Here is a 24,974-nt window from a genome sequence, read left to right as displayed (position 1 = left end):
TCAATTCACAAATAATTGATTCACTCAACTGTATTTATAATTCTTGTAACTGTCTAAGTTATCCAAAATTATATTTCAATTTATTAATACATGCAGCAATGTTTGTTTCAACTTTAATTAAAGCTGCATTGCAAGATGATGAGAGACGAATGCCCGGCCAAAAATAAATGATCCATGTTTAGAAGTTTAAGTGTATTCAATTGAGATTTTAGAAGAATCTTATAAAATCTAGTGACATTTAATTAAGATTTTCAAAAATCTTACGAAAGTTGGTGGTCTTTAAAAAATGACAATATTTGGGTCACTCCCAAGGGGCCGGGTATTCCAACGTCACCTAATTTCTCCAAATTTTGATTTCGGCAATGCCGATGCATGATTTTTCATTGGTTATTTAACAAGTGAACGATTCCGATCATGCGCTGGCATTACCGAAATTACAATTGTGGAGGAATGGGTGACCTTGGGGTACTCTTTAAAAAATCTATAATTTTGGTGGAATTCAGTGAATTTTGGGGTAAGAAGCATAAATACCAAAGTGTATACCAACATAGCCTAAGCCCAGGCCCTATATACAGATTGGGCTGGGCTTGTTGGAATGTTCGGGGCATGTGGCATAAGTGCATAACCAATGTTTGCCGGCTTGCCGCTCTCGAGTGTAGTCTGGAGTTTGAAATCCAACTCGAAGCACCTGAAACTCAATTGTTAATTTGTTCATATAAATCCATCCTCACAATCACTCCCAAGTCCCAGTTATAATCTTGGTCCCTCCTTCTCTGGCTCAGTGGCTGTTGATAGGGTTCTGAGATGGAACCCATAACTTTTGTAGTCAACAAATTTAGAGGTTTGGCCAAATCGACCCAAGACCTGGTTGACGGCTTTATTCATGGGCGTCCTCAATCTTCAGCTCGCCGACATCCGGTATTTCCATATTGCTTTCTTCTTTTATTAGCTTTCTGTGATTATATAAATGTTTTCACCTTTCTTAATTCCTCTTGATTTTGCCCTATTTTTGCTTCAAAAGAAGAAGAAAAAAAAAGTTTAATTACCAACCTAAGCTTTAAAGGTGAATGCAAAAAAGAGATGCTTGATTTGTATAGACTACACAATGTTTACTGGGTATCTTTCGTTTAATCAGATTTAATTGATTACCATTTACCAACCTAAGCTGTCAGTAGTTTCACCCATGAGTGAGAAATTGTGGGTACTTGATCAGCTTAGATGAATCACCTTCAGTTTGGGATTTGGACAAGGGTTTGTGTCTCGTTTGATAATTAAAGTAGCAATAAGCAATTTGATGAGGCTTTTCAAGTTAAAATTCTTATACAATATGAAATTTTCAGATTGAAATATTGAAGCGGTTGCAACGAGAAGCATTTTCAGATTTGATGAAACTCAGGGATAGACAAGACAAGGTTGAGAGAATAGTTTCCTTGTATGGAACTTCCAAAGGGAGTCTGTTCCAAGAAGGCAGCACCCTTGTAGGGGGAGAGGTTGATCTCTTGGGTGCTTTATTATTCATCCATAATGATGATGACGTTCACCACAACTCTGATGCTCTTAGTCGAGCAGGAATCAGAACTGGGATTGATTCAAGGTTCACTTTTGAAACAACTGTTCGGCAGAATGATACACTTGTGGCGGAGTTTTTGGCTAGTCAAAAGCACAAACATAATCTTTCTGATCTCTCAGAATGCCCACTTTCTCTAGCAAAAGTGTTCTATATGGCAAACGTTAGCAACTGGTTATCTGCAATTGCAATCCCAGTTGGAGCTCACTGCAGGGATGTTGCGGTTCTTACAAATCCTTCCCACCAGGTATTACTCGCATTAATGTCAATGCTTGCCTAGATTGCTTTCCTGTATTCGTTTTTCTTTTAATTTTGGTAAGACATGTATGCATTCATGGAAGTTGGAGTGGTGTTTGGCATAACGATTAGGTTTAAATAACTTTGGGGGCACTTAAGGCTGTAAAAATATGCATTTTGCTTTCACAGCGTGTGGACCCAATTGATATTGAAAAGTAGAATGTTCTGGTGGATAAAATAAACAGTTCATTGAGTTTAGTTTGGCATTTGTTTGAGTTAGCATATCACTGTGAAAGAGTGTTCTTTCTGTTGTGGCAATCATGTTGTTTTTTAGTTTTTTGATTGACTAATATCAACCATATCATTATGGATGCTGCACACTTTATTGTGGCAAACTTTGTTTTCTTTAGTACCAAGTATGATAATGCTTGCGTGCAACAATGCATTTTGGCCTTGTGTGTTTTCTCATTGAAATTTTACTGGAATTGGCATTTAGTTTCCTGGTGGGTTTTAGCAAATCAGAATTTTTTTTTTTCCTGGCAGGGAAAGGGCCTAACTGATCTTTCATCATACGGACCGCCTCTTCTAAATCAGCATAATGGCTGTGCAATTGGGTTAATGGTAAAAAAATCAAATGTTGTTGGTTCATTGGCTCAGTTTGTTTCTGGACTGGAAATGCAAGAGGGTTCTGGTAGCGTTGGGCGGTGCTTGAGCACTTTTGGGCAAGTCGTCTGCCAACTTCCTGCAAGAACAAAGCTCTCACTTCTGGGTCTTCACCAAATGCACCAATTCTCTGGTGAACATGTCGATCATGGAGCTCTTACCATTCCATTAGGCAATTTGAGACATGATGGATCTTCTGAGATAATTGTTGAAGCATCTGCTCCACCCTTGAGAACAAACTCACAGGAAAATGTGTCAACCGGATCCATTGCTCTGATGTTGGAATCAGAAGTTGATGAGACAACAAAGATTGGGGGTTGGATTGAGATGAAGCAATCAAATCCCAGTCATTTAGAATGGGCTGTGACTGTGTCTGATGATTCTGAAGATGCAGTTGGATGGGGAATAAGTTTAAGTGGAAAACGTGGAGGTCCCAGAAGGTGGGACCATTTCCAGATTGAATCCTACATGAAATTGAACTTAGGTAAGAAATTCAGTGTAAAGCCAGGGATTGCACATATAATGGATGGGAATGCCAGAATGACTGCCCTTATGCTTCGGTCTAACTGGTCCCTCTGATCGCCAAAACGACGACGGTTCTGTTAGGCTCAGACTCCATAATACTCATTCCTCCTATGATCAATTTGTAGTTTTCTTAGTCTTGATTTTTATCTTTATCATTTCTTCTTCTGGTCACTTGACCTAATTGATCCCAGTGTATCTAACTTTTCTTTGCCACCTCAAATTGGCGATTTAAAGATATTTTACTTGCTTCAAAAGTTTCGATGCTTTGCATAACTCGCGATTCAAGATGTCTAAATTTATAGTTAGAATACCGCATGATGAACTATAACCCTTAAGTCTGCCACCTAATTATATGTGGTTGGTTTTGCTCGTATTTTAGTTTCAATAACAATTGATTATTAATTATTACCAAAAAAAACAATTCATGTTTCTATAGATAAAACAGAGGGACCATTCATGAGGTATCAATTAACTTGAAAAGAAGGAAAGTTGTGGCATAATGATTGATCTCTTTCTCATAAAGTCATAAGTAATAGATAGATCCGGTGTATATTCACAAGGTTGAAGTGTTGAACCTTACGATTGTACTGTTTGGCTGAGTCACGTAAAAGATAAGATTAAAATGTCCAATTTCTTTTTTAATATTTTTCGACTCAGAAAATAAAAGGCTAGTCTTTGGGGTACCTCTGTTTCTCCAATCCCAATATCGTTTCTCTCTCTTTTTCTGGCTCAGTCGGATTCGGTTTCTAGGGTAAGACAGAGCGCAATCGGAACGATGTCGTCCGGGAGGAAGATAACACTGAAAAGCTCCGACGGCGAGACGTTCGAGGTGGACGAGGCGGTGGCGTTGGAGTCACAGACCATCAAGCACATGATCGAGGACGATTGTGCAGACAATGGGATCCCACTGCCCAACGTCACCAGCAAGATCTTGGCCAAGGTTATCGAGTACTGCAAGAAGCACGTCGAGACTCCTAAGACCGACGACCGCTCCTCCTCCGCCGACGACGAGCTCAAGCTCTGGGACGCCGACTTCGTCAAGGTCGACCAGGCCACCCTCTTCGATCTCATCCTGGTCCGTATCATTTTTCCTATTCACTATTCACTCTTTTCTGCTTTTACTTCTGTTAACAATTTAATTGCCTTCGGTTTTCTAATAATCTGATGAAAAATTGGAACTTGCGATTGATGACGTTTGTCTATTTAGGGATTTATTCGATTCATGAATTAGTTTGTCTAATTGTTTGCAAACTTTCTTTGTCAATTAGTTCATATGTTTACTAGTCACTTGATGACCACTGGATTACAAAGTTTCTTATGTTTTGAAAGGTTTGATTATAGATATACTGAGAATTTTATAAAAGCAGAGCTCGTTCGTGTGAAAATGGCTGTATTATGCTGTATTTCTTTTCCCAACAACTAATAGGGAGTAAAACGTATGTTCGAGTTCTTTGTTTCTAGGCTGCAAACTATTTGAATATCAAGAGCTTGCTGGACTTGACTTGCCAAACAGTGGCGGACATGATCAAGGGCAAAACACCCGAGGAGATTCGCAAGACATTCAACATCAAGAATGACTTTACGCCAGAGGAAGAGGAGGAGGTTCGCAGGGAGAACCAATGGGCTTTTGAGTGAAGGACCGAAAGATGAAGAAACCAGTTTTTGTGGTTTGTTGCTCTTTTTGAGCTGCGGTTGTCGAATGCTGTTTCTATATGTTATCTGAAACATTTCTTAGTGAACTACTTCTCTTTGGATATTACTTCTCTGTAGACGGCAATTATTTTCTTTCACCTTACTCCCATCCCTTCTAAATTTACAAACTGTGATGTTATCCACTTCTCTTTTATTATGTCAATATGGTAGATGTGGTGCTTAATCTGTGGTTCTTGTTGTTATTTGAAGTTGCTTGCACCCGTTAGGCAGAAGGGAATATTCAATTTGCTCTGGGCTTATAGATTTCACCTCTAAATTATTGCATCTTAGTTAGGTTGGCTACTATGGAAGTCAGCGTGCAATACCATTTGCAGTCCTGCATGACATTACCAATGTTTCATTTATTCTTGTTAATCAAAATTATTCTTGTTATATATTGCTATGTACTTCCGATAGTCTAATCTTGTATGTAGTAGTATGGGTTTGATTTCTAATTCTTAGATACAACTCTACCCTACATTTAGAGGCAATATAGCCACGGTAGTTTTAACTTACTGAAATACCTGCCACCAGTTTTCAAATGCTTACAACAAATGGACTTCGGACTTTAAATTTCTCATTGGTCCAGGTAACAGACCCAAACTTGTCTTCCTTGGGAGAAGATGTGGTTAAAGAGAAAACCACTTGGTAACTCAACTTCTGGTTGTTCTTGGAAAATTGCAGTTTATCAGGAATCACTTTGATGCTTAGGCCACTAGGCGCATCCACAATAGCAGTGAAAACTATTTCTCCATCTCCTGCAACATTTGTAACCTTCCTGGTTACATTCTTGCTCTGTTTTCCATTAAGTTTGGAAATTGCTATTGATGGGTAGTTGATGTGGGATGTGTCGTCAGCATTGGAGTCCTTTGGGCAACCAAAACCGTCGGGAATAGTTTTTGCGATGGTTTTAATTTGGGATGTATTATACCCAAAGTAGCAGAGGTAGTTCAAGTAGTCGATGGTGTCTGTTTCATAAACCAGCCCTGGCTGTAAGAGTCCAGTTATCATTACTTCCCCTGCACCATAATCGTATGGTGTGGCTATAGAACCTGAATCTGTAGTAATTGGGGATCCCAAATTGTTGGTTTGAGTTGCTGCAAAAGGATTCATTCAAATTCAGCAGAGTTAGGGTTTGGGGTGAGGTGATGGTAGTAAGTAACGAAGCATTTTGAGTCATTATATATGGACCTGTTGTCATGATTGCTGATCTGATGGCAGAGGGGGTCCATGTAGGGTATTGAGATTTGATGGTGGCGGCTATTGCAGAAACATGTGGGCATGCCATGGAAGTCCCTGAGAGCACATTGAACAGCAGGGGCCCTTTTCCTTCTGGAGCATCTGCGGTATCATTGCCTTTCCATGCTGCAACAATGTCTACACCAGGTGCTGCAATATCAGGCTGCAATATATTGATTAAACAGGTGATCAAATTAATTAGAGATTTGTGATTTATTCTGTTGGAAATGAATCAGATTTGAATTGATGAGCCTGCTTTCAGCTTTGCCCCTTTGCTTGCTTGCCTTGAGAATGTTGTTTGTTGCATATGAAGGTCCTCTGGATGAAAAATATGCCACAGCGGGAGCTGGTTTATACTTTGTGACTGTCACTGTTGGTAAGATTGTTGCAACTGGGTTTCTTCACAAATAAAATTAATCAATTAATTCCAATTGTGACCTCAGCTAGCTATAACATTCAAGCCTACCCTTCTTACCTGGTTGAGTTGATATAAGAGATGATATGTTGAGCATCGTTCAATCCGATGGCGGTTGCGGGGAGGAATGGTCCATACGTGATCGCCACAGGGCTCACTACTGCAGAATCGTCGTTAACAAAAATGATGCCTATTCCGCCAACACTCTTCACTGCCTCCATCTTATCCGTCCAATGAGGATCATTGTTGGACGTGTCGCACATAACAATCTTCCCCTTGATCATTTGTCCTTCCAATGATTTTCGGTCGCACTTTCTGAACATTCGTGTATGTAGAACAAGTTATATATACTTATATATGTAGGTGGAAATTAACTTGGATTGATGGATCATTGATTCATTTAGATAATAATAATAATAATTACAATTTAGTTTTCCATATATGGAGGGTGAAATTCGCAATACACGTACGTACGTATATATCACTGGGTGCACAGGAGATTTTTCCAGAGTAGAAAAGTTTATGCCTATTCCCTGCAGCAGATGATACATATAATATTTTCACAATCAATTATTTGGAAGTAGAGATTTGAATGATCAATCTCGTAGGATTATCATACCTTGATTACTTTGTTTCCCCCCAATACCACATGAGACTCAAAGTTCCTGTCAATGGTGGAGGCAGCAACGGTCAAAATCCAAGGTGCAACATTGGCAACCGTAGCAGGGGAGGGCCCATCATTCCCTGCGGAGCAGACCACGGTAATCCCTTGCTCCACCGCATGGAACGCTCCGATGGCGATGGGGTCGTGGCTCAAATCCGGATTCTGGTTAGCCGGTGAGCCAAGCGACAGCGATAAGATATCGACGTGATCTCTGATGGCATCATCAAACGCCCGTAAAATGGTGGAGCCAAGACAACCGCCAGATGATGAGCACACCTTATACATGGCGATCCTCGAACCAGGGGAGCCTCCCTTGGCCGTCCCTGCGGCTAAGCCATAGAAAGATGCACCGGGTACAATGCTCCCTGCAGCTGTGCCTGCCACGTGGGTGCCGTGCCCCATCCAATCCCTTGCTGAATTCTCCTCCTCTTTCTTCTTTGCAACAGACTCGTCATTGTAAAATCTTGCTCCTATCAACTTTCTGATCAAAGAGATTTTACAACTCAAATTAACATGAAATCGATTTCTATTTCTTAATTCGATCTCAGTATACGTGATTCGTGGTTTTAGTACGTGCATTCATTTATTTACCTATTACAGTTGGATGAAGTAAAATCATGGCCTTCCATGCAAGTCCCCTTCCACCGGGAGGGAATGGGACCCATATCTTTGTCATTGAAACTCTCTGACTCCGGCCAAATACCTAAATTTTAATTAATTTATTAATTATTCAATCAGGCTACTTGTTAATCGATCTTAATTAGTTAATTAATATTTTGAAGTAGGTAGCAGATAGAGTGAAGAGAATAGCCAGTCCTGATTTCGCTACGTTTGTACCTGTGTCTAAAATACCGATAATGGTGTCGACAGGTGATCCATTATACTCCGGGTGATCGGAGGTGGAGGTTGGAGGAGGAAGATAGTTAATAGCTGAACCGATTTGTAAATTAGCAGTAGTTTGATAGTAGTTGAGGAAATCCCAGGAATGAGTAGTGTGGAGTTTGAAGAGGGGATCAAGGAAAACAGATACAACTCCAGGTTTTTCAGCAATGGAGATGGCCTCGTCTTCTGAGAGACGTGCCGCGAATCCTGAGAAACCATGTGTATAAGTATGCAGCACTGCATTTGGTTTCCTGAGAGAGGTGAGAAGCTGAGCATGGTCATGCCTTAAGGAACCACCTGCAATTGAATTACAAGCTGCTGCGGATGATCCCATGTACACAATATAAACGCCGTCCGTCTGATGAAGATCATCATCAGCTGCTCCATGAATTAATGAGATCATCACTAGGATTAACACACCAAAAGTGAATGACGAGTAAATCGATATGCCTTTCATTTTTACCACTCTCTCACTCTTTTCTTCAGTATTGCTAACTACGATTTTGATTCCATCCGTTTATGGATCGACTGCTTTTATATACATACATAGTGCGAATGCGCAGTGCGCTGATATTCCCAATTGATCATTGACACTTGGTCCACTTAGTCCATGGTGGGTGTTGCAAACTTGCAATTGAATCAATGAATTAATTGTTTAACTATGAACTAATTTAGAATTAGAGTGCATGCCATTCGACTCTTGTCACCGATATAAGCATAATTTATGGCCTGTTCGTAACGGATTCAATTAATTTATGATTTGTGAGCGGGTTAATCTAATTAAACTGTCTAAAAATATTGGAAAAGTAGTGCGATTGAGTGCCATGGACCAAAAGAAATCAACAACCTACCATTGTGTTGAATTAATATCTAGTGGAGTATTGTCCAACGCCCAACTCCAAGTCCAATTGTTCCGATGTATATTAAAGCTTTACTCAAACTGGGCTTTGGGTCTTTTAATATATAGCCCTTAACCTGCATTGGGCCTTGGTATTTTTCTCCCCTAAACTGAAGATTTGTCGGTTGACCAAAAAAAACTGAAGATTTGTCAGTGGCCAAAAAAAACTGAAGATTTGTTGATTGTTAATTGTGCATTGTAATATACTAAACACTCTGTACTCATGACAAAGTGTTTCCTCCTTTAAAAACAAAAGGGGGTGGGGGCCGATTGGTTCGAGCAGCTAAAAGGTAAAACAAAAACTTGAGTGTCAAAGAAGCAAAGAAAACAAGTATTCATGTGGCATCATTTTAGCAAATTGCTAAAATAGGTAAGTCTTTTTTCATAGATTTATTTATATATTTTTTCTCGAATTGCTAAAATAGCCACAATAGTCAATAGGGGACCCATGTACTGTGGAATGAAATAGACTTGAAGCCTTGAACGATGGATAACAGGTGCAGATATTTCAAATGGACGGGCCCGTTGAACTGGAAAAATGAAATAGATTAATAGAGTATTGTTTCCCATTTCAATTTTCTAATCATTCCAAAAACGTCCAATTCTAAGTTTCTAACCAAAGAAGATATTTGAGGGAAAAGAGAAAAAGCAGAAAATGGGAAAAAAAAAATTTATTCAACTCCAGCGTGGCATATTATATTAGACTGATTTGTGCTGTGCATTTTTTGACATGAACTGGCCGGGGGCCCACTAATTCGAGTGGTGCGTGGGCCCAAATCCAAAAGCACTCACTAGAGTCCAAAGCCCTGGTACGATGAATAGCAAACCTTGAGTGCTTCACTGTTTGGTCTTTGCCTTTGGTGTCAGCCAGCATTTGGTTTTGGTGTACAAATCAAATTGAAATCAGTCCACGCAATGCATTCATAGCAAGCTTGCTTTGCTTACCCATTGCTTATTTACTTTAGTTGCTGCCTCGAAGGTTTCAAAACTTAATTAACAATTAAGTAAGTAATTGCACATGACATTGAGGTCTCTCTCTCTCTCTCTCTCTCACCCACACGACCACACCCACCACTCCACCAGTACCACCCACCACCCACTTGAAGTAAAAGTATTCCCGACAATAACATCCTTTAAGTAGAACGATAAGCATAGAGTATATAAATTAAAAGGAGTCGCGTCTATTTATATTGGTATCGAAAGAATCTAGATATTCATTTTTAAATTAAAATTACATATTTTTACACGTTTCGACATATATAATGTTAATTTAAATTAAATATGTGAATAACTCATAACACAATAAACATTTCAAACGAAGAATTCTTTATTTTTTAAAAAGAGAGAACATTATTTTAGACTTCAAAACACTCTTTAAAATGAATTTTCAACTTAAAACTAAATTTCTCTCTCTTCAAAACTAAGACTCTCTCTCTTCCCTTCAAATATTAATGACATTAAATTTTCTTTATAATTCCTATAAATTTTACATTCTCTCTCTCCTATAATAATAAATTTTAAGTTGAATAAATTAAACTTTCTTTTCTTTTGTTTGAATAATTTAATTCCAAAAAAATACAAATAATTAAAATTAAAAGAGTCTTTTGAAGAATAAAAAATTCAAGTAACAAATTTTACTCTTTAAATTGTCACATGGGTCAACAAATCACAATTTGAAAAGTGAATTTGCTAGAGTCTATTGGAGATGCTCTCATACTCATATTAAGTGACGTAAAACACGTATGGTCACTCAATCTAACTGATATCATAAAAAAATCTAAACATCCATTTCAAAATTAATTTGCAATATGTGAAGAGGTCTAGTTTGTTATAAGTCACTGTATAATGTTATAATCTTCTAGTACAAGACAACACTCCACATTCCTACAAGTGTTACTTAAGTAATTAAGATGAGTGAGGTGTGAACCGTCAATGAAGTAGAGAAAGTAGAAGTTGCTTTCTATGCATTATTATACTAGCAGTATTCCGTATCAATAATATTCAATATTGTACCATGTCATTTCACTACACGTGACAAGTAAGATAGCTTAAATAAATATTGTACTATGTGGTATGATAAATGTATGTACTATCTTTACTATAATTTATCAAAGCACTACTATCTTTAATGTAATATATGTACTAGGCTAGATAAGCTATGTCATTAATTTCAGTTATAAACACGTAAATCTGCGAACATTTTGTAATAAAATACATTTTGTGCTAGCTATTTGCAAGTTGCGCGAATTTTAATTTCATAAAGGAAAGCGTCCACTATGAAAACAACAAAAGACGGGTCTATATATCGGTCTATATCTATAAACTTTAATATTAAGTGCTCCCAGTTCCCACCCATTTATGGAGAATTACTAATTAATTGGCAACGACCATGGCATGGCAAACATATATAGTGAGAAAAATCCAAGAATTGCCATAAAAGACTCACAACAGATATAATAATGTGAAAGAAGAAATTAAGGCAGTGAACGAAAGAAGGCATAATAACAAGTGTGACTGTGAGCGATAAAGTTTAGAAAATAGGAAAGACGATGGATAATGTATATATTGTTAGCCAAACATGTCCCATCCATATAATAGTGCTCATCCTTATTATAGATGTATAGGCAAGCAATATTGCCAATATTATCTTCATTTGCTCCACCATTTTATCTGTTCCCTACACACTCCAAGCAATAATATTGTACGAGAAAAAAGGCTACAAGAATTAACAAAAACACAAGGCACTACACGAGAAATTAATTAATAGCTAAATCGATAGCTACCCATCAAAATGGAGCTGTTGAGGTTCTGTACAGATTATGCCTTTTCGGAAGCTGAGCAGAGGCTCCTTCCAAGTAGAACTGCAATCACACATATATACATGATAGTATGATACATGCATGCATTAACCCACTTAATTAATAGCTAGCTAGCTGCTTGGTTGGTGTGAGACTGTGAGACTCAGAGTGTGAGGAGGTGAGTGAACCCCCAAATAAGGAAACAAATTAATAACAACATATTTAAATTTAATTGAGTACCTTTGCTAGCTGTCTTTTGAGCCTGGCATTCTCCTCCCGTAAATGGGCAAGTTCAAGTTCCAACTCATTTGTATAAGCCTGCATAAAATTAAGTTCCAAAAATATTCATGAACCAAACAAACTAGAAATAGATAAAAAAAGATTGATGATCAGTGATCATGAGTTAATGAAATTGATGGACAGGGTAGAGAGATCGATAAGTTCCTGCTTTCGGGCTCTGGAGCGAGAAGCTGACTCTCTATTCTTCATCATCCGCTTATGCCGGCGACTGCTGCAATTATCATCAGCACCAGCATTTTGAGGTGGTAGATCCCTTTTATTGAAACAAGGAAGGACTGAAGAAGAATCCAAAGCCTCGGAGCTCCTGGAAGAGTAGTTCGAAAAAGAGACGAGAGAAGGCCTAGCACTTACAGCATCATTTCTAGTTTGCACTAATTGTGGTTTTGGCTTCATCACTATTAATGGAGCAGCAGCACTTGTAGTAGTAGTGGTTTCAAGGAGTTGAAAATCAGATGGAGTCCCAGAATTCAAGCTCAGAATAGTGGGCGGAGGTGGCGGAGGTGGCGGTGGTGGTGGTAGAGGAGCAATATTTAGAAAAGGAGTGGTGGTGTGATCTCCTTTTGTTTGTGGTGGCTCTGGTAGATCGACTAGTAATCTGTTACAAGTTGTTGTAGCCAAGAAATCTTGACAATTGATGCCACGAAAAGCAGCAGGGCCGCCGTGAGTGGTGGTGGGGTGATCATAAAGAGAAGCTAGGCTTATCTCTTTCCAGGCATCTTCCATGGACTTAATTTGTGCACTAGGCTAAGGGTGGTCGATCGGGATGAGTGATGAAGCTGAGGAAGGTGACTAGGTGTGGGATCGATCAGATGTACATGTAAATGTGCAGGAGGATTTGGAAAGTGAGCAAGAGACCCTGTTTCTCGGATTACTGTTTTTTCCAAATTGATCTACCTGCTGCTGAGGAGTTTCCTTTTATGGCTTTTTTACATTTTACCCTAGTTCCTAGTTTAAAGTGTAATTAAGTCATAATAGACTGATATATGATAGAATTTGAACATTTAATACAAAATTAATTGACAACAAGTAGAAAGATAAGACTTTATAAACACTTATACTAAATTTTAATTTTATGATATGAGACATTATTTCACATTATTCTCAACAATATACACATTTATTATTTTTATTACTCTCAACTTATGTGATAAAAAAAACAAATAAATATGTGATAAAGAAGTTATTTTCCGCACAATGATATAGGCCCCGTTTGGAATTATTGTGGAAGACCCAAAAGCTATTGTGGATGACAATTCTCAATCACCTACAGCAGTTTTGGTGTTTGGTAAAGAAATGAAAAAGTGTTTTACCCCACAATTCTCAACTCCCCACAACAAAAATAGAAAGCAAGTTTGTAGGTGCTTTTGAAAGCTGCAGTGAATCACAGCAATAATGAAAATTTTATTTTACCCATAATACCCTCATTTTAGTAATTATAAATAGCCACAGCAGTTTTACATTATAATTTACCAAACACCTTCATACTACTTTTTGTACTCACAATACTTTTGAAAATATAGTTTACCAAACACTCAACTGCTTTACTTCACAGCTGACTTTACTTCACAGCTGCTATACTTCACTAACTGTTTTTTCTCACAATAATCCTAAACTAAGCCATAGTGACACACTCACACGCATAAATGATAAACCACAGCCATATAGATTAAAAAAGGTATATATATATATATATTATTTGAAAACCTTATCTGCACATAGGGAAGGGGAACGGGAATCGCCGACGAATGGGATGATATAGTTTTTGAATTAAAATGATGACGAAGAAGGGTCTGCCTTGAAGTACTTGGATGTCTTGACTCTAGACCTAGAAAATTGGGATGCGTGTCCATAAACGTACTCGGCCTGTGGAGTGTTGTAGACTGTGAATTTAAGTGATAGGCCTCGCCAACACCAATTTAATTAATAATTTTGGGTTATACACTTATACTTGGTATAAAATGATTAAAATCAGCCTCCACTACAAAACTGTTTGTACTTTGTACGTGTTGCTAAAAGCATTACAGATGAGAAATGAAAGCCCATTACAAAATTGCAACGAGTATTCGGCGAGAAGTAGATACTGGATTTCCGCGCAGTAGATAGTTAGATACTGGATAAATGGATGGAGTAATTCATTTTGGCAATGAAATTGAAAAATACTCCACCAAATACCCAGTATTCATTTTGGCTTTCCAGCAAGGGTTTCATTTTCCCCCCTAGTATTTCATTTCTCAGGGATAAATTGGATGAAATTTATCCAGTGCAATTGAAAAGTATAAGTATAAATGTACAAGGAGTGCAATTTTATAAACTGTTTGTACTTATATTTTTCAACCGTATGGAGTCGTACCGTACAATTGTATAAATACCATTTCATTGGCCAAGCGTTTGCTAATTGGGGGAAACTGGAAAGCCCACTAAATTTGCGAGCAGTGTGAAGTGTCATTGGAGTTGGAGTTGGGCCATGGCAGTGGCAGACCCTGGCCCCTCTATCTTAGACTTTCACAACCCACAAATACGATGGTGTCACCCCTGCCAATGTCATGCCTCAACAGTTGATAATCAACATTTACATTCTACTGAGAATGCAGTGCATAATCAGCATGCAATGGAGTAAATAGATTCCGCTTAAGACTTGAGAATTGCGATGAGCTAGTGCAAGTGCACCAGTCTCTGTGTATACTCTGTAATACTAACTCAGTAAGCTGAGCTGTTATTCATTTTTTGGTTTTAGGAGGACTCCGGACTCATCAGCATGCCCTGCCACTATATCTTTGTATTGTGAAATCGACAAGTAATGGAGGTGTTAGCTCTGAACCACCTTCACCGCTCCCTCCAAACCCTGCCCTGCCAACTGCCACTATATATTCTCATTACTCATTTCTCACGTACCAACCAACACGCTCTCATTTACATATATGCATACATGTTTATAGTAAAGCACATTATTTGTAAGTAACAAATGCTTTTGCCTTCTCTAAAACCGTTTGAACACTAGTGAGAATGCACGATTGGGTTTGCATCTCCTACTGACATTCATATTCATATGGATAAACAAACATATGTGATGATGCAATTTCAAATCTACATATGTGACAAGAAATAAATTTATAAAGAGACAACCAAATGAAAAGAATAGCAAAGGTTAACAAGGTTAAAAGTACAAAATTGCAATACTTCAAGCATGGTATGACAATCCTACAAACAGTGTGCACTGTAGTTCAAATCCTCACCTCCCTTATAAGTGGAGTCACACATACCCAAAAACTTGCTTACATACCCTTTGCTGCAAGGATGACATCTCAAATTAATCTCACCTTAATGTTGTGCCTACTCAACCACACCAAAATGCATCATAAAATAGAAGACATCCACACCATATCAAAACTGTACAACCCAATGACCTTGAAACTTTGACCGAATCCTTAATCTAGGCTCTTTGCTCCATTCTCATCATCTTCCTCTTTAAGAACAATTTATAATTATTTTTTATTTGTTTCCTATACTAGCCTAAAAAACATGCCAAAACTAGGTAGTCAGGGCAAATAAAGAGTTTGCACGTCTTCAACAACTTCTCCCCACTTCTCTTTAACAAACCATTCCAAATTATAAGTGCACTTTTCCAACTGGATTTTGCTTGAATTTTTTGCTGGTATAAATCAATCTATTTCCACTTCAATAATTGTTTTGAGCAACTTCCCCATTGGGGAGTTGTGACTGACCCGGTGGCTTAGTTGAACAGCTCTCTAGATCAGCCAGAAAGTTTGGATCTAGCATACGTGCCACAATATTTTGGCTAGGAGCCACTTCTTCCATTGTCATCTTCTGGAAAGAAGTTGCAAGCATGTTATGACTTAATATATCAGGGGATGCTGAGCCTGACTCAGATGGAAGTCGACCAGTAGTTGGTACCCATTTCATCCATTCATTACGCCTCCTCACCTTGTTATCCTGTGACAATTACAACAACGAAGTCAGACTGGGTGAACAAAAAACAGTCAATTACCAACCCAGTTGCCATTTTTTTATTATTTTTAATACCAGTGCCTATTGGAAGTCATTTCACCAATCAACATTATCAAGGGTCAAAAAGAAGTCTTCTTTTTTTTTTTTTTTTTTCCTTTGGCACTGAAGGGGAAAATAATTCATTTCATAATCTAAAACATATATTAGAGTAACACATGTTTCTGAATAATGCACTGCAAGTCCTTCAGAAATCAAATATAAAGGAATTCACCTGCACTTCAACAATACTTGAAGCTCTCAAAGAATCCAATATCAACTGTATGTTGGTTGTCAAATTCTTAACCTGCAATGATAAGTAAAGCATCAAGCAAATTTGATTGATGTGAGGACAATGATACTTGAAAGTCAGGAGACGTTTGTCAAGAAAAATTGAATCCAAACAGGATATGGAAAGCTTACTATCAAACAACTAAGCAAGCACTTTTAACCACAATACTCCATTTATATTCCAGCATTTTAAGTTATTCCTGGGTATATTCACATTGCCCTTGGGAATTAAAGGAATATGAACACAGAATTTTAGCACAAGCATATCTTCACAAGTTTTTTTCTGGCTGGCAAACTATTTTCACAGGATCAGAAAAGAGGAAGATTCAATTATATTCAGCTAAATCAAAAACTATAATCAACCCTTGTCAAAATGACGGATAGAAAGGAGAAAGGAGAAAGGGGTGGGGGAATGAAGGTCAAAAGTGATCCACATGCACTCATCCAGACATGGAATTTCAAGAAAAGAAGGTTTGTGTTTAGTGGAGATACTTTTTCCTTTTTTTGATAGGAGCCTTCGCTGCAGATACTTTGTTCATGGGTTTCACTCAAGGTCACACAGCCTATAACTTTTTCCTATGTTTCTATATGTATTCTTCCATTTCTTTATTTTCTTCTATAATAAACATTCATTAATTTCATTTAGAAGGTATCAAACCACCATCTTCTCCTCCTTAATGATTCACAATAACACAGGAAGACTATGAAAACAAACATCCTAATATCTTCCTTCCATGTAAAGTTATAATGGGCAAGGATTAAACCAGAAAAATCATCTGAATACAAAAATTCACAAAAGAAAAGTCTATGAACAGAAAAGTAGAGAAGTGGCTGTGTGGCTGTGTGGCTGCAGAAGCACAAACATGTAGGAAAAATTGAAGAATGAGATTCAGAGAAGCATAAAACAATATAGTTTCTGCTAAATTAGAGCGTAAATTGAAGGTTAAAGAGTACATTCTGCTCCAGTCAAAGTTGTCACGATCAAGAACAAAGCAAGGAATAACCCAACAAACTTCAATTATCATTAGTAAATAACAAAACCAATACAATTTCAAAGCATTCACCACCAACCACTTACTTCCCATCATCCAGCCATTTATCCATATTTCATACATTATATATAGGTATAGACACACATAAATCCATCCCTAAAATCTCAATTGAGGTCATGCTTCACAGGCTTCACAGCCATCTCACCCGTTGTGCATCTCAATTGTCCACATCTGAACTAAAAAATAAAAAATAAGACACCTAATTTAAGCACTTTAGGAGAGAAGAACTATGTGTGTGTGCAACTTGTATAAAATGTTTTCATTCTACCTAATGTGGTGAAGCTTTTAAAGCCAAATCATGTGTAACATGCAGAGACAGTATTACAAATGACTAATCAGTGTTGTTGAATGAGTAAGGGCTGGAGTGAGTCCAAAAAATTATAAGCACAACAAACATTGCTTGCATTCTATTTAGTAAAAAAGAGAGCAAAATGTGCTTGATCAATCAGAAATAACATACTCTCGGAAAGGTCACTATTAAAGATATGGGAACCCAGCCTTGAGCATCCATGTTTGACCTTAAAAAGTCATCTTTAATCAGATTAGAATCACTGCAATAAATAAAGAACTCAAATAAAATTTCAAGATAATAAGAAGATTAATAATGATAGTTTCATGTAGCTAACAAACTGTCAATGGATGAGATATGAAAATTTAAATGCACCTGAAGTAATAATCTATTTGGTTGACTATTAAGGAAGGCAGAGGAGATTCTGCAACAGGAATAAACATCGGAGGGTGTGGTGTGTGAGAAATGAATGGCATCCCTCTAATGGGCTCCGAAGGCAATGTAGGGATATAAACAAACTCTGGAAAAAAAAAAGAGAGACATTAGCTTTATTTCCACATAACAAAAACAACTATTTTTCTAATAAAGTATACCCACCATGAAAACCCATGGGGTTTGCAAAAGGTCTTGCAGGCTGGGGAGTAAATGCAGCAGTATTTGGTCGTGCAGGCCTTACAAGGCTTCTTGGAGGAGGTCTCTGCTGATGCATGTTGGCATTCATGTAATTTCCACGATCCAGATCACGCTTACTTCCATAATTGTTGAGGTAGGAACCATCACCACGTGGGTGGGAGCCAAAACTTCCTCTACGGGAAGAATTTCGATTTTCATTTACTGGGTGTGAATGAGGCTCAAAACTTCCAATCAGTCTAGAGTCCCAATTGGGGCCCCGAAAAGGAGGGTCTCTTGGAGAAGGATCTGGAATGGCTGTTAGCAGATTAACATAACCATTCGGAAGTATAGGGATAACAGGGAAAGGTGGTGGTGGTGGTGGTGGCGATGGCGGTGGGTGTACAAAACCCCCAGTGTTGCCACCGCCGCCATGCTTCATTGGTCTTTGTCGAGCTGGCAATGCATGATTCGATTGAGAATTAAGATTTGAACTATTAGTAGGATGTTTTTTCGAGTTGGGTGAATGTGTAATAGCAGGTCCCTATCATAGAAATACAAGATCAAGCATGCAAAGAAAATTACTATCAGTATTTAAAATAACTACTACTTTAGGAAAAAAAAATGATAGCTTGTACTATGCTTGGTTGCAGAGAAAATGCAGGAGAAAGTAAAGTAGCTTCTAAATGTTATTTCGTTTTATGGCACCTGAAGAACATAAAACGTCTGAAGTAAGTAAGTCATTATTAGTTGCCAAAATATGATTCTCTGTTTCTTTCCCTTTCCTTAATCTTACTCTGCAACCAAACACGCGCGCACACACAAACACAAAGAAAAAGTGAAACGGTTGGGACCAAACCTGAGAAGTGGGGACTGATCCATCGGTGACAGTCTTGGGAGAGGAATCAGCTGGTACTTTAGGTGAAGCCCTTGTGGACTCGGATAAAGCAGGCCATGAAACAGCACCCATCACAGGACCAACCTCAATGACGCCGTTAGAGGGCTTGTTCCAAGCCGGTTTCTTTGGCCGAGCCGCATTGCCGTTATGCCCATTGGGGCGCTCCACAGCTGAATAACCATCCACCGTCGGCGGCGGCGAAGAACAAGCAGCCTTTGACAGTGAGCAATCCGAAAAAGGGGTTTGGTCCGGTGCAGAGGTCCCCAGCGATGACAATGATGAGGATGACGACGGTGGAGACTGATGAGCGGCTGAGATTGATTCTGAGTCACCTCGGACAACTTTGGCCCATGGAGACGGTAAGCTACTCCGCCTATTGATGCCGCCGTCACAAGAAAATTCAGGGTCACGTGGGGAGTGGTGATTGGCGGACGAATCGGGAGTCATGGCCACTCCGAATTAGGGTTTGAAGTTCAGAAAACAAAATATGATCAGTAGATGAACACAAACTATAAATTAATCAGTTTATAATTAATTAGACAAAAAATGTAAAACGATTGGCTGAGACTGCGAGAGAAGATTAGGAATTGTTTTTGTTTTCAAGAAACTAGAATTTGAGAATGCAAGATTTTGATAGACTAAAGACGGATCTTGCACGTGAACTGCACAAACAACCGTCAACTCTCAAAACAACGGTGTGACTCAGTGCCGGACTCCTCCTCCTCCTCTCTCTCTCTGCTTTTGTTCTCAAGACTAGGAAAGTTGGAAACTACAGCCAACAGGTTTTCCTTATGAAACTATTGTAATTACTAAAAAGCCCATCTTCTCTTAATTACTTGATTTACTTCTTTCTTTTGTAATATTTATTATATTTTATTTTGAATCCTATATTCCTATGTATATTTTTTTATTGGTTACAAAATTTCGTTAATTATTCTTTGAAATTTCTTAGATGAAAAAATAAGCACTGTGCTGGTTTTTTTAAAAAATGATTGAAATTTGATATTTAATCTTAATTTTCTATTTTAATATTGAATCGGATATTAATGTGTAAATTTTTTTTTGAAATACTAACCATTTTCTTGGTTCATCTATCATAAATTATAATGCAAATTAAATCAAGATAAGATAAACAAACCAAAAAATTCAAAATTCAAAATCATGTCATATAACAAAAAAGAGATAATGATATCTGTAAAAATAGAAATTTGAAAAGCTAGTCAAATTTTGTATCAATTAAAGATTTTTAATCTTTTTTTTAGAATATTAAAAATCTAACTATTGAGTAATACTCGATCTCAAATATTGAAAATTTGGAATATATCTTTGTTTCAATATATTGAAAATTTATTTTATTAGGATAATCTCCACCATCTATGTTAGTGAGGGTTTATACTTTATAGTTTATCAATAATGCTAATTGTCCCATATTTTTTTTTTCAAATTAATGAGTAAAACATCATGTATCAATGTATCATAATAATTTTTTAAGGAAACAGTAAAACCCAATAGTTTTCAGTTTGGCTACTAATTTAGTTATTTTTCAGTTTGGCTTAATTTAATACCTTATTGATTATTCGACCTAAAGACAAGAGGCCCTGTAGCTATATTGGGCCCTGTTGCATTTTGGGCCATGCAGCCCGTCATATTGTCGCTTTATAATATGGGTCTGAACATACTAAATGGATTGTAGAATCGGTTACGGAAAACTCGTTATGAACTTCAATCTTATTGAACTGGCTTGAGCCTGACAATCCTGACATTATGAACCCTGGCTACCTTCGTCATCTAGTTTTTTATTTTTTGCCATATCTAATCAGAAGCGGACAAACAAGAGTTGCACATAAAATTAATATGTACAGTAAAATCCAACTACTAGGTGGTTATGAAGATTCGATAATGCCGTGATTCTGAAAATGGTTCAAATTCCTACACAAACCGACAAATGAGAGCCAATCAACATTTATAAATGGTTCACGAACTGAACCTACCAACTAGTGGGAGGGTGGGACTAACGTAACGTACGTAAGCTAGTTTTTATTAAGCTGGTCCGGGTCCCCAGAATAAAAAAAGTAATATCGTCTTTAATTATATGTTTTATTTTGTAAAATTATTTAGCGTGCTTTTAAATTAGATCATTAAACCAACGATTGTTTGATTTAGTGACACCAAGTTTAAAAGAAACTTATGAATCAAATCTAATAGACTGTCAAGTTTGTCATAATTGAAAAAGGATAGAGTACTATGAATAACAAAAGTGTATCATAAGAATAGATAGGTTTTTTTTTTTTTTTTTTGGTTATATTAGAAAGAATTGAATCCTTCAACTACCCTAATTTTAACCATTACTCAATTTATCATTATCACTTGAAATAAACTCAAAGGACTTAAAATAAATAAATTTTCACTCTATACTCATAAGTTCTTATGAGTGCATCTTAGTAATAACTAATAACTTGAGGGACAACGTCCCAAATTTTGAAGAGTATGAATCTTTTAAGCAATTTATAAATTACGGACTGTAAATTTTAATAGTTAATTATTTGAGAGTCCTGTTGACCAAAAAAAAGAAAACTATTAAAGAGTCCTGGATCACGTGGGTTATAGGCTTATAGCTATAGCGACGCATCTTTTTCGGGTCGCGTTAAAATGTGATTGATATGAATCAAATGATAAAATGATTTTTTTTTTGGTAAAAATCAAATGATAAAGTTATTGAATGTGTACGCTTCAGGCAAAAGCAAGGAAATTGAGTAGAAAGAGATGAGAATAAAAGAGAGAGCATCTTAGAAATGACTGCAAAAATGGTCAGCCTAGAACAATTTCCAATGTGTTGTAATTTTTTGAATAGAAAACTCAATAACTACAAAATTGCGCATTTATTAAATCTATATATAATATGAGGTGAGTGAAGTGAGTTTCTACATCCCAAGCCAATCTCTCCCTTTCATATAGTCATGGCTCAAACCACTCCAAATCATACACAGAGTGTTTCTGGGTGGGCAGCTCACGATTCCTCCGGCAAGATTACCCCTTTCATCTTCAAACGAAGGTACGTACGTATTAAAAAACATAAATCTTTCACTTATTAATTCACTTGGATTCACCATGAAAATCAATTTTTAGAGTCTTTAATTAGTTTGTTGTTAATTAGACTTTATGATATATATATATATATATGTGCAGAGAAAACGGCATCAACGATGTGAGCATAAAGATCTTGTACTGTGGGATATGCCACACTGACCTTCACCATATTAGGAATGAGTGGGGTATCACCATGTATCCTATTGTGCCGGGGTAACATATCGATCTCTCTGTGTCTCTGTGTCTCTGTTTTTTTGGTACAATCTGTGTCTCTGTTTTTGTCTGTGAGACAGAACAGACATGTTGATATGTTACATATACACATGTGTATATATATAATATATGAGTTAAATTAATCTGTGTACATGTACGTGTAAGGTAGGCATGAGATTACAGGGGTGATCACGGAAGTCGGAAGCAACGTGAAGGAGTTTGCGGTGGGAGACAGAGTCGGGGTCGGGTGTTTGGCAGCGACATGTTTGGAGTGTGAGTACTGTAAGACTTCCCAAGAAAACTACTGCGACCAGGTCCAATTTACCTACAATGGCATCTTCTGGGATGGTAGTATTACCTACGGTGGCTACTCCAAAATGCTCGTCGCAGATCACAGGTAAACTTACCTGCCTACGGAAAAACAATAAGGCTACTTAATTAACATTTCTTCTTTAATTTCTTGGTAACAGTTCCTCTAATGTTACTTTCCAAGCTGTCATATACTTAAGCATCATTCAAAGAATTGTATCAAATGAGACCCATGAATTGGGATAAGGTTCTTTATTGGATTTCTGTGGTTGTAATGGTTTGTTTCTACTTTGTTTCTGATATAATATGGATTCTGCCTGACAAAAAGGAAAAGACGAGAGAGAAAAGAAAGATCATTAATTGATTCTGAGTCTCTGACCAGTAAGTAGGAGATCGAATTAACTTTGGAAATAAAATGTTTGATTTGATTGTTCTCTGACCAGTAATTTACCGTGGTTGGATAGATCATAGCTAGATGGAGTAGTACTACTCGTTCATTAATTGTTCAACAAAATCACAAGGCAATAACAACATTTGATCTGAATTCTTGTGCAATAAGAATTGAATTGTTTTGTTTGATATTGAAGGTACGTGGTGCACATACCATCGAATCTACCATTGGATGCAACAGCACCACTATTGTGCGCTGGAGTGACAGTGTTCTGCCCCATGAAGGACCACAACTTACACCAATCACCAGGGAAGAAGATAGGGGTTGTCGGTCTGGGAGGTCTTGGACACGTGGCAGTTAAATTCGGGAAAGCCTTTGGTCATGATGTAACTGTCATCAGCACCTCTCCATCCAAAGAGAAAGAGGCGAAAGACCGTTTGGGAGCAGACCACTTCATAGTCAGTACGGATGCTAAACAAATGCAGGTCTTGGATCTATGTCTAGTACTCTATTCTACTTAAGCTTTTTAATTATTGTTTGTTTAATTTTGGGTTATTTGAGATCGAATTAAGTTGAGGATTTAAATTGAGGACATGCGAGCAGGAAGGCAAGAAGAGCCTTGACTTCATTTTGAATACGGTGTCGGCTAAGCACTCTCTTGGAGATCTCTTAGAACTGCTCAAAGTGAATGGGACAATGGTGGTTGTGGGTGCGCCAGACGAGCCCTTTGAATTGCCTTCCTTCCCTATGATATTTGGTATAAAGCATCAGCTCCATCATCTTATAATATTATGATCTCTATATAATATTAAACTCTCATCACAATTCATAAATCACAATTCATAATTCACAATTCACAATGCTGCAGGCAAGAGGGCAGTGAAGGGCAGCATGATAGGAGGAATTAGCGAGACAAGGGAGATGATGGATCTGTGCGGGAAGCACAACATTACGTGCGACATTGAGCTTACAACACCAGACAAAATTAACGACGCTTTGGACCGTGTAACAAGGAACGACGTTCGTTATCGATTCGTCATTGACATTGCTGCTGCTTCTGCAACATCTTCCAGTCTTTAATATCGATCAGCTCTATGAGTCCTGCTTCTACCTCTTGTTGTTACTTTATTACGTACTTTCATAATAATCATGTGTGGCATGTGCCTTGTTTTCATAATCAACCATCTATGTCAAATTGGTGTACAATAAACTGTAACATCATTGCTATATATCTTCAGTAATGTTGTTATTTTTGTTGATCAACAAGATTAATATTATATATATGCCATGAGATCGAGCTAGCTAGTCGCTTGCAAGGGGAGATTTTTCCAGGAAGCAATATGGAAGACTGTGTGTCTCTCTCTCTCTATTTCTTTTTTTTTTTTTTTTTTTTCTGAATAAATCCAAGTCTTTGTTATTTGAATTATTTAAATGGTTAATTTTCTTGTTTAGTTGGGTCAAGGTGGTCGTGGTCCATTGTGGAGAAACTTTAGGAGTACGTCATGGTTGTGTTCAGACTTCAGTCCAATTAAGTTGAATAAGTCAAATTCGATCAACAACCAATATCTTACGTTTTGTGTCATTTGTTAAAGTAAACACTGTTCAATCATTCAACAACCAAAATCTTTACAATGATGATAATCGTGTGTACTTGCAAATAAATTGAAGAACGTAATCTTGGGGCAGTTGGGCTTTTATATTTTGGATGCTCCTCCTATCCCCTTACTGAAGACCGGACTGAGCTTGGCAGGCCAGTACTAATCTTAGGATGGTTTGTTTTGTTTTGGGCCTTCGGCCCATTTGTTATGCAAAAAGATAAGAAAATTTTGGTTGCGAGCTAATCCAGCAAACCAAAGATTTTCCTATTTTTATAAAATAGATTAGTTGGAAACTTGGAATTAAAAACAATATATCTAAGAAAATTTTGACGTAAGTGAAAATTGGGGACAAAGC

At 37.5% G+C, this 24,974-nt stretch overlaps 6 protein-coding genes across 6 annotated transcripts; 3 read left to right on the top strand and 3 right to left on the bottom strand.

Annotated features, from left to right (window-relative positions):
• Positions 1-666: 666 nt before the first annotated feature.
• On the top strand, positions 667-3,222 carry LOC147278050 (GDSL esterase/lipase). The gene is made up of 3 exons (XM_086251818.1): positions 667-918; positions 1,341-1,814; positions 2,348-3,222. Exons 1-3 carry the CDS (start codon positions 805-807, stop codon positions 3,044-3,046), a joined length of 1,287 nt encoding a protein of 428 aa, XP_086107944.1. The 5' UTR covers positions 667-804; the 3' UTR covers positions 3,047-3,222.
• A 335-nt stretch (positions 3,223-3,557) lies between these two features.
• LOC147278049 (SKP1-like protein 1B) lies at positions 3,558-4,868 on the top strand. The gene is made up of 2 exons (XM_086249810.1): positions 3,558-4,067; positions 4,454-4,868. Exons 1-2 carry the CDS (start codon positions 3,768-3,770, stop codon positions 4,625-4,627), a joined length of 474 nt encoding a protein of 157 aa, XP_086105936.1. The 5' UTR covers positions 3,558-3,767; the 3' UTR covers positions 4,628-4,868.
• A 138-nt stretch (positions 4,869-5,006) lies between these two features.
• On the bottom strand, positions 5,007-8,233 carry LOC147278048 (CO(2)-response secreted protease-like). Its single transcript, XM_086249809.1, has 8 exons — positions 7,840-8,233; positions 7,594-7,705; positions 6,958-7,483; positions 6,813-6,871; positions 6,399-6,653; positions 6,208-6,322; positions 5,876-6,086; positions 5,007-5,781 (listed from the first exon to the last, which is right to left on the bottom strand). The coding sequence occupies exons 1-8, from the start codon at positions 8,216-8,218 to the stop codon at positions 5,222-5,224; spliced, it is 2,217 nt and encodes a 738-aa protein (XP_086105935.1). The 5' UTR covers positions 8,219-8,233; the 3' UTR covers positions 5,007-5,221.
• A 3,126-nt stretch (positions 8,234-11,359) lies between these two features.
• Positions 11,360-12,762, bottom strand: LOC147278047 (protein FD-like). Its single transcript, XM_086252425.1, has 3 exons — positions 12,029-12,762; positions 11,821-11,902; positions 11,360-11,643 (listed from the first exon to the last, which is right to left on the bottom strand). The coding sequence occupies exons 1-3, from the start codon at positions 12,601-12,603 to the stop codon at positions 11,569-11,571; spliced, it is 732 nt and encodes a 243-aa protein (XP_086108551.1). The 5' UTR covers positions 12,604-12,762; the 3' UTR covers positions 11,360-11,568.
• A 2,235-nt stretch (positions 12,763-14,997) lies between these two features.
• Positions 14,998-19,769, bottom strand: LOC147278046 (la-related protein 1C-like). The gene is made up of 6 exons (XM_086250228.1): positions 18,983-19,769; positions 18,112-18,667; positions 17,890-18,034; positions 17,686-17,776; positions 16,118-16,189; positions 14,998-15,831 (listed from the first exon to the last, which is right to left on the bottom strand). The coding sequence occupies exons 1-6, from the start codon at positions 19,466-19,468 to the stop codon at positions 15,556-15,558; spliced, it is 1,626 nt and encodes a 541-aa protein (XP_086106354.1). The 5' UTR covers positions 19,469-19,769; the 3' UTR covers positions 14,998-15,555.
• Positions 19,770-21,839: 2,070 nt separating this feature from the next.
• Positions 21,840-24,356, top strand: LOC147278045 (putative cinnamyl alcohol dehydrogenase 6). Its single transcript, XM_086250232.1, has 6 exons — positions 21,840-22,073; positions 22,208-22,321; positions 22,491-22,718; positions 23,218-23,506; positions 23,625-23,778; positions 23,890-24,356. The coding sequence occupies exons 1-6, from the start codon at positions 21,979-21,981 to the stop codon at positions 24,099-24,101; spliced, it is 1,092 nt and encodes a 363-aa protein (XP_086106358.1). The 5' UTR covers positions 21,840-21,978; the 3' UTR covers positions 24,102-24,356.
• Positions 24,357-24,974: the final 618 nt, after the last annotated feature.

Source organism: Dryas octopetala, chromosome 7 (assembly GCF_963921425.1).
Source record: "Dryas octopetala chromosome 7, drDryOcto1.1, whole genome shotgun sequence".
NCBI lineage: Eukaryota > Viridiplantae > Streptophyta > Magnoliopsida > Rosales > Rosaceae > Dryas > Dryas octopetala.
The sequence above is the reverse complement of the archived record's forward strand: the minus strand, read 5'-3'. Positions and strand labels throughout refer to the sequence as shown.

Coding starts and splice junctions, on each gene's coding strand:
- LOC147278050 (XM_086251818.1), top strand. CDS start 805: ATGGAACCCATAACTTTTGTAGTCAACAAATTTAGAGGTTTGGCCAAA. Junction 919..1,340: donor CTTCAGCTCGCCGACATCCG/GTATTTCCATAT, acceptor TGAAATTTTCAG/ATTGAAATATTGAAGCGGTT. Junction 1,815..2,347: donor TTACAAATCCTTCCCACCAG/GTATTACTCGCA, acceptor TTTTCCTGGCAG/GGAAAGGGCCTAACTGATCT.
- LOC147278049 (XM_086249810.1), top strand. CDS start 3,768: ATGTCGTCCGGGAGGAAGATAACACTGAAAAGCTCCGACGGCGAGACG. Junction 4,068..4,453: donor CCCTCTTCGATCTCATCCTG/GTCCGTATCATT, acceptor CTTTGTTTCTAG/GCTGCAAACTATTTGAATAT.
- LOC147278048 (XM_086249809.1), bottom strand. CDS start 8,218: ATGGGATCATCCGCAGCAGCTTGTAATTCAATTGCAGGTGGTTCCTTA. Junction 6,087..6,207: donor CAACAAACAACATTCTCAAG/GCAAGCAAGCAA, acceptor AATATATTGCAG/CCTGATATTGCAGCACCTGG. Junction 5,782..5,875: donor ATCAGCAATCATGACAACAG/GTCCATATATAA, acceptor ATCCTTTTGCAG/CAACTCAAACCAACAATTTG.
- LOC147278047 (XM_086252425.1), bottom strand. CDS start 12,603: ATGGAAGATGCCTGGAAAGAGATAAGCCTAGCTTCTCTTTATGATCAC. Junction 11,903..12,028: donor TCTCGCTCCAGAGCCCGAAA/GCAGGAACTTAT, acceptor ACTTAATTTTAT/GCAGGCTTATACAAATGAGT. Junction 11,644..11,820: donor TCAAAAGACAGCTAGCAAAG/GTACTCAATTAA, acceptor GTGTGATTGCAG/TTCTACTTGGAAGGAGCCTC.
- LOC147278046 (XM_086250228.1), bottom strand. CDS start 19,468: ATGACTCCCGATTCGTCCGCCAATCACCACTCCCCACGTGACCCTGAA. Junction 18,035..18,111: donor AAACCCCATGGGTTTTCATG/GTGGGTATACTT, acceptor TTTTTTTTCCAG/AGTTTGTTTATATCCCTACA. Junction 16,190..17,685: donor TAATAGTGACCTTTCCGAGA/GTATGTTATTTC, acceptor TTATCATTGCAG/GTTAAGAATTTGACAACCAA.
- LOC147278045 (XM_086250232.1), top strand. CDS start 21,979: ATGGCTCAAACCACTCCAAATCATACACAGAGTGTTTCTGGGTGGGCA. Junction 22,322..22,490: donor ATGTATCCTATTGTGCCGGG/GTAACATATCGA, acceptor CGTGTAAGGTAG/GCATGAGATTACAGGGGTGA. Junction 23,507..23,624: donor CGGATGCTAAACAAATGCAG/GTCTTGGATCTA, acceptor ACATGCGAGCAG/GAAGGCAAGAAGAGCCTTGA.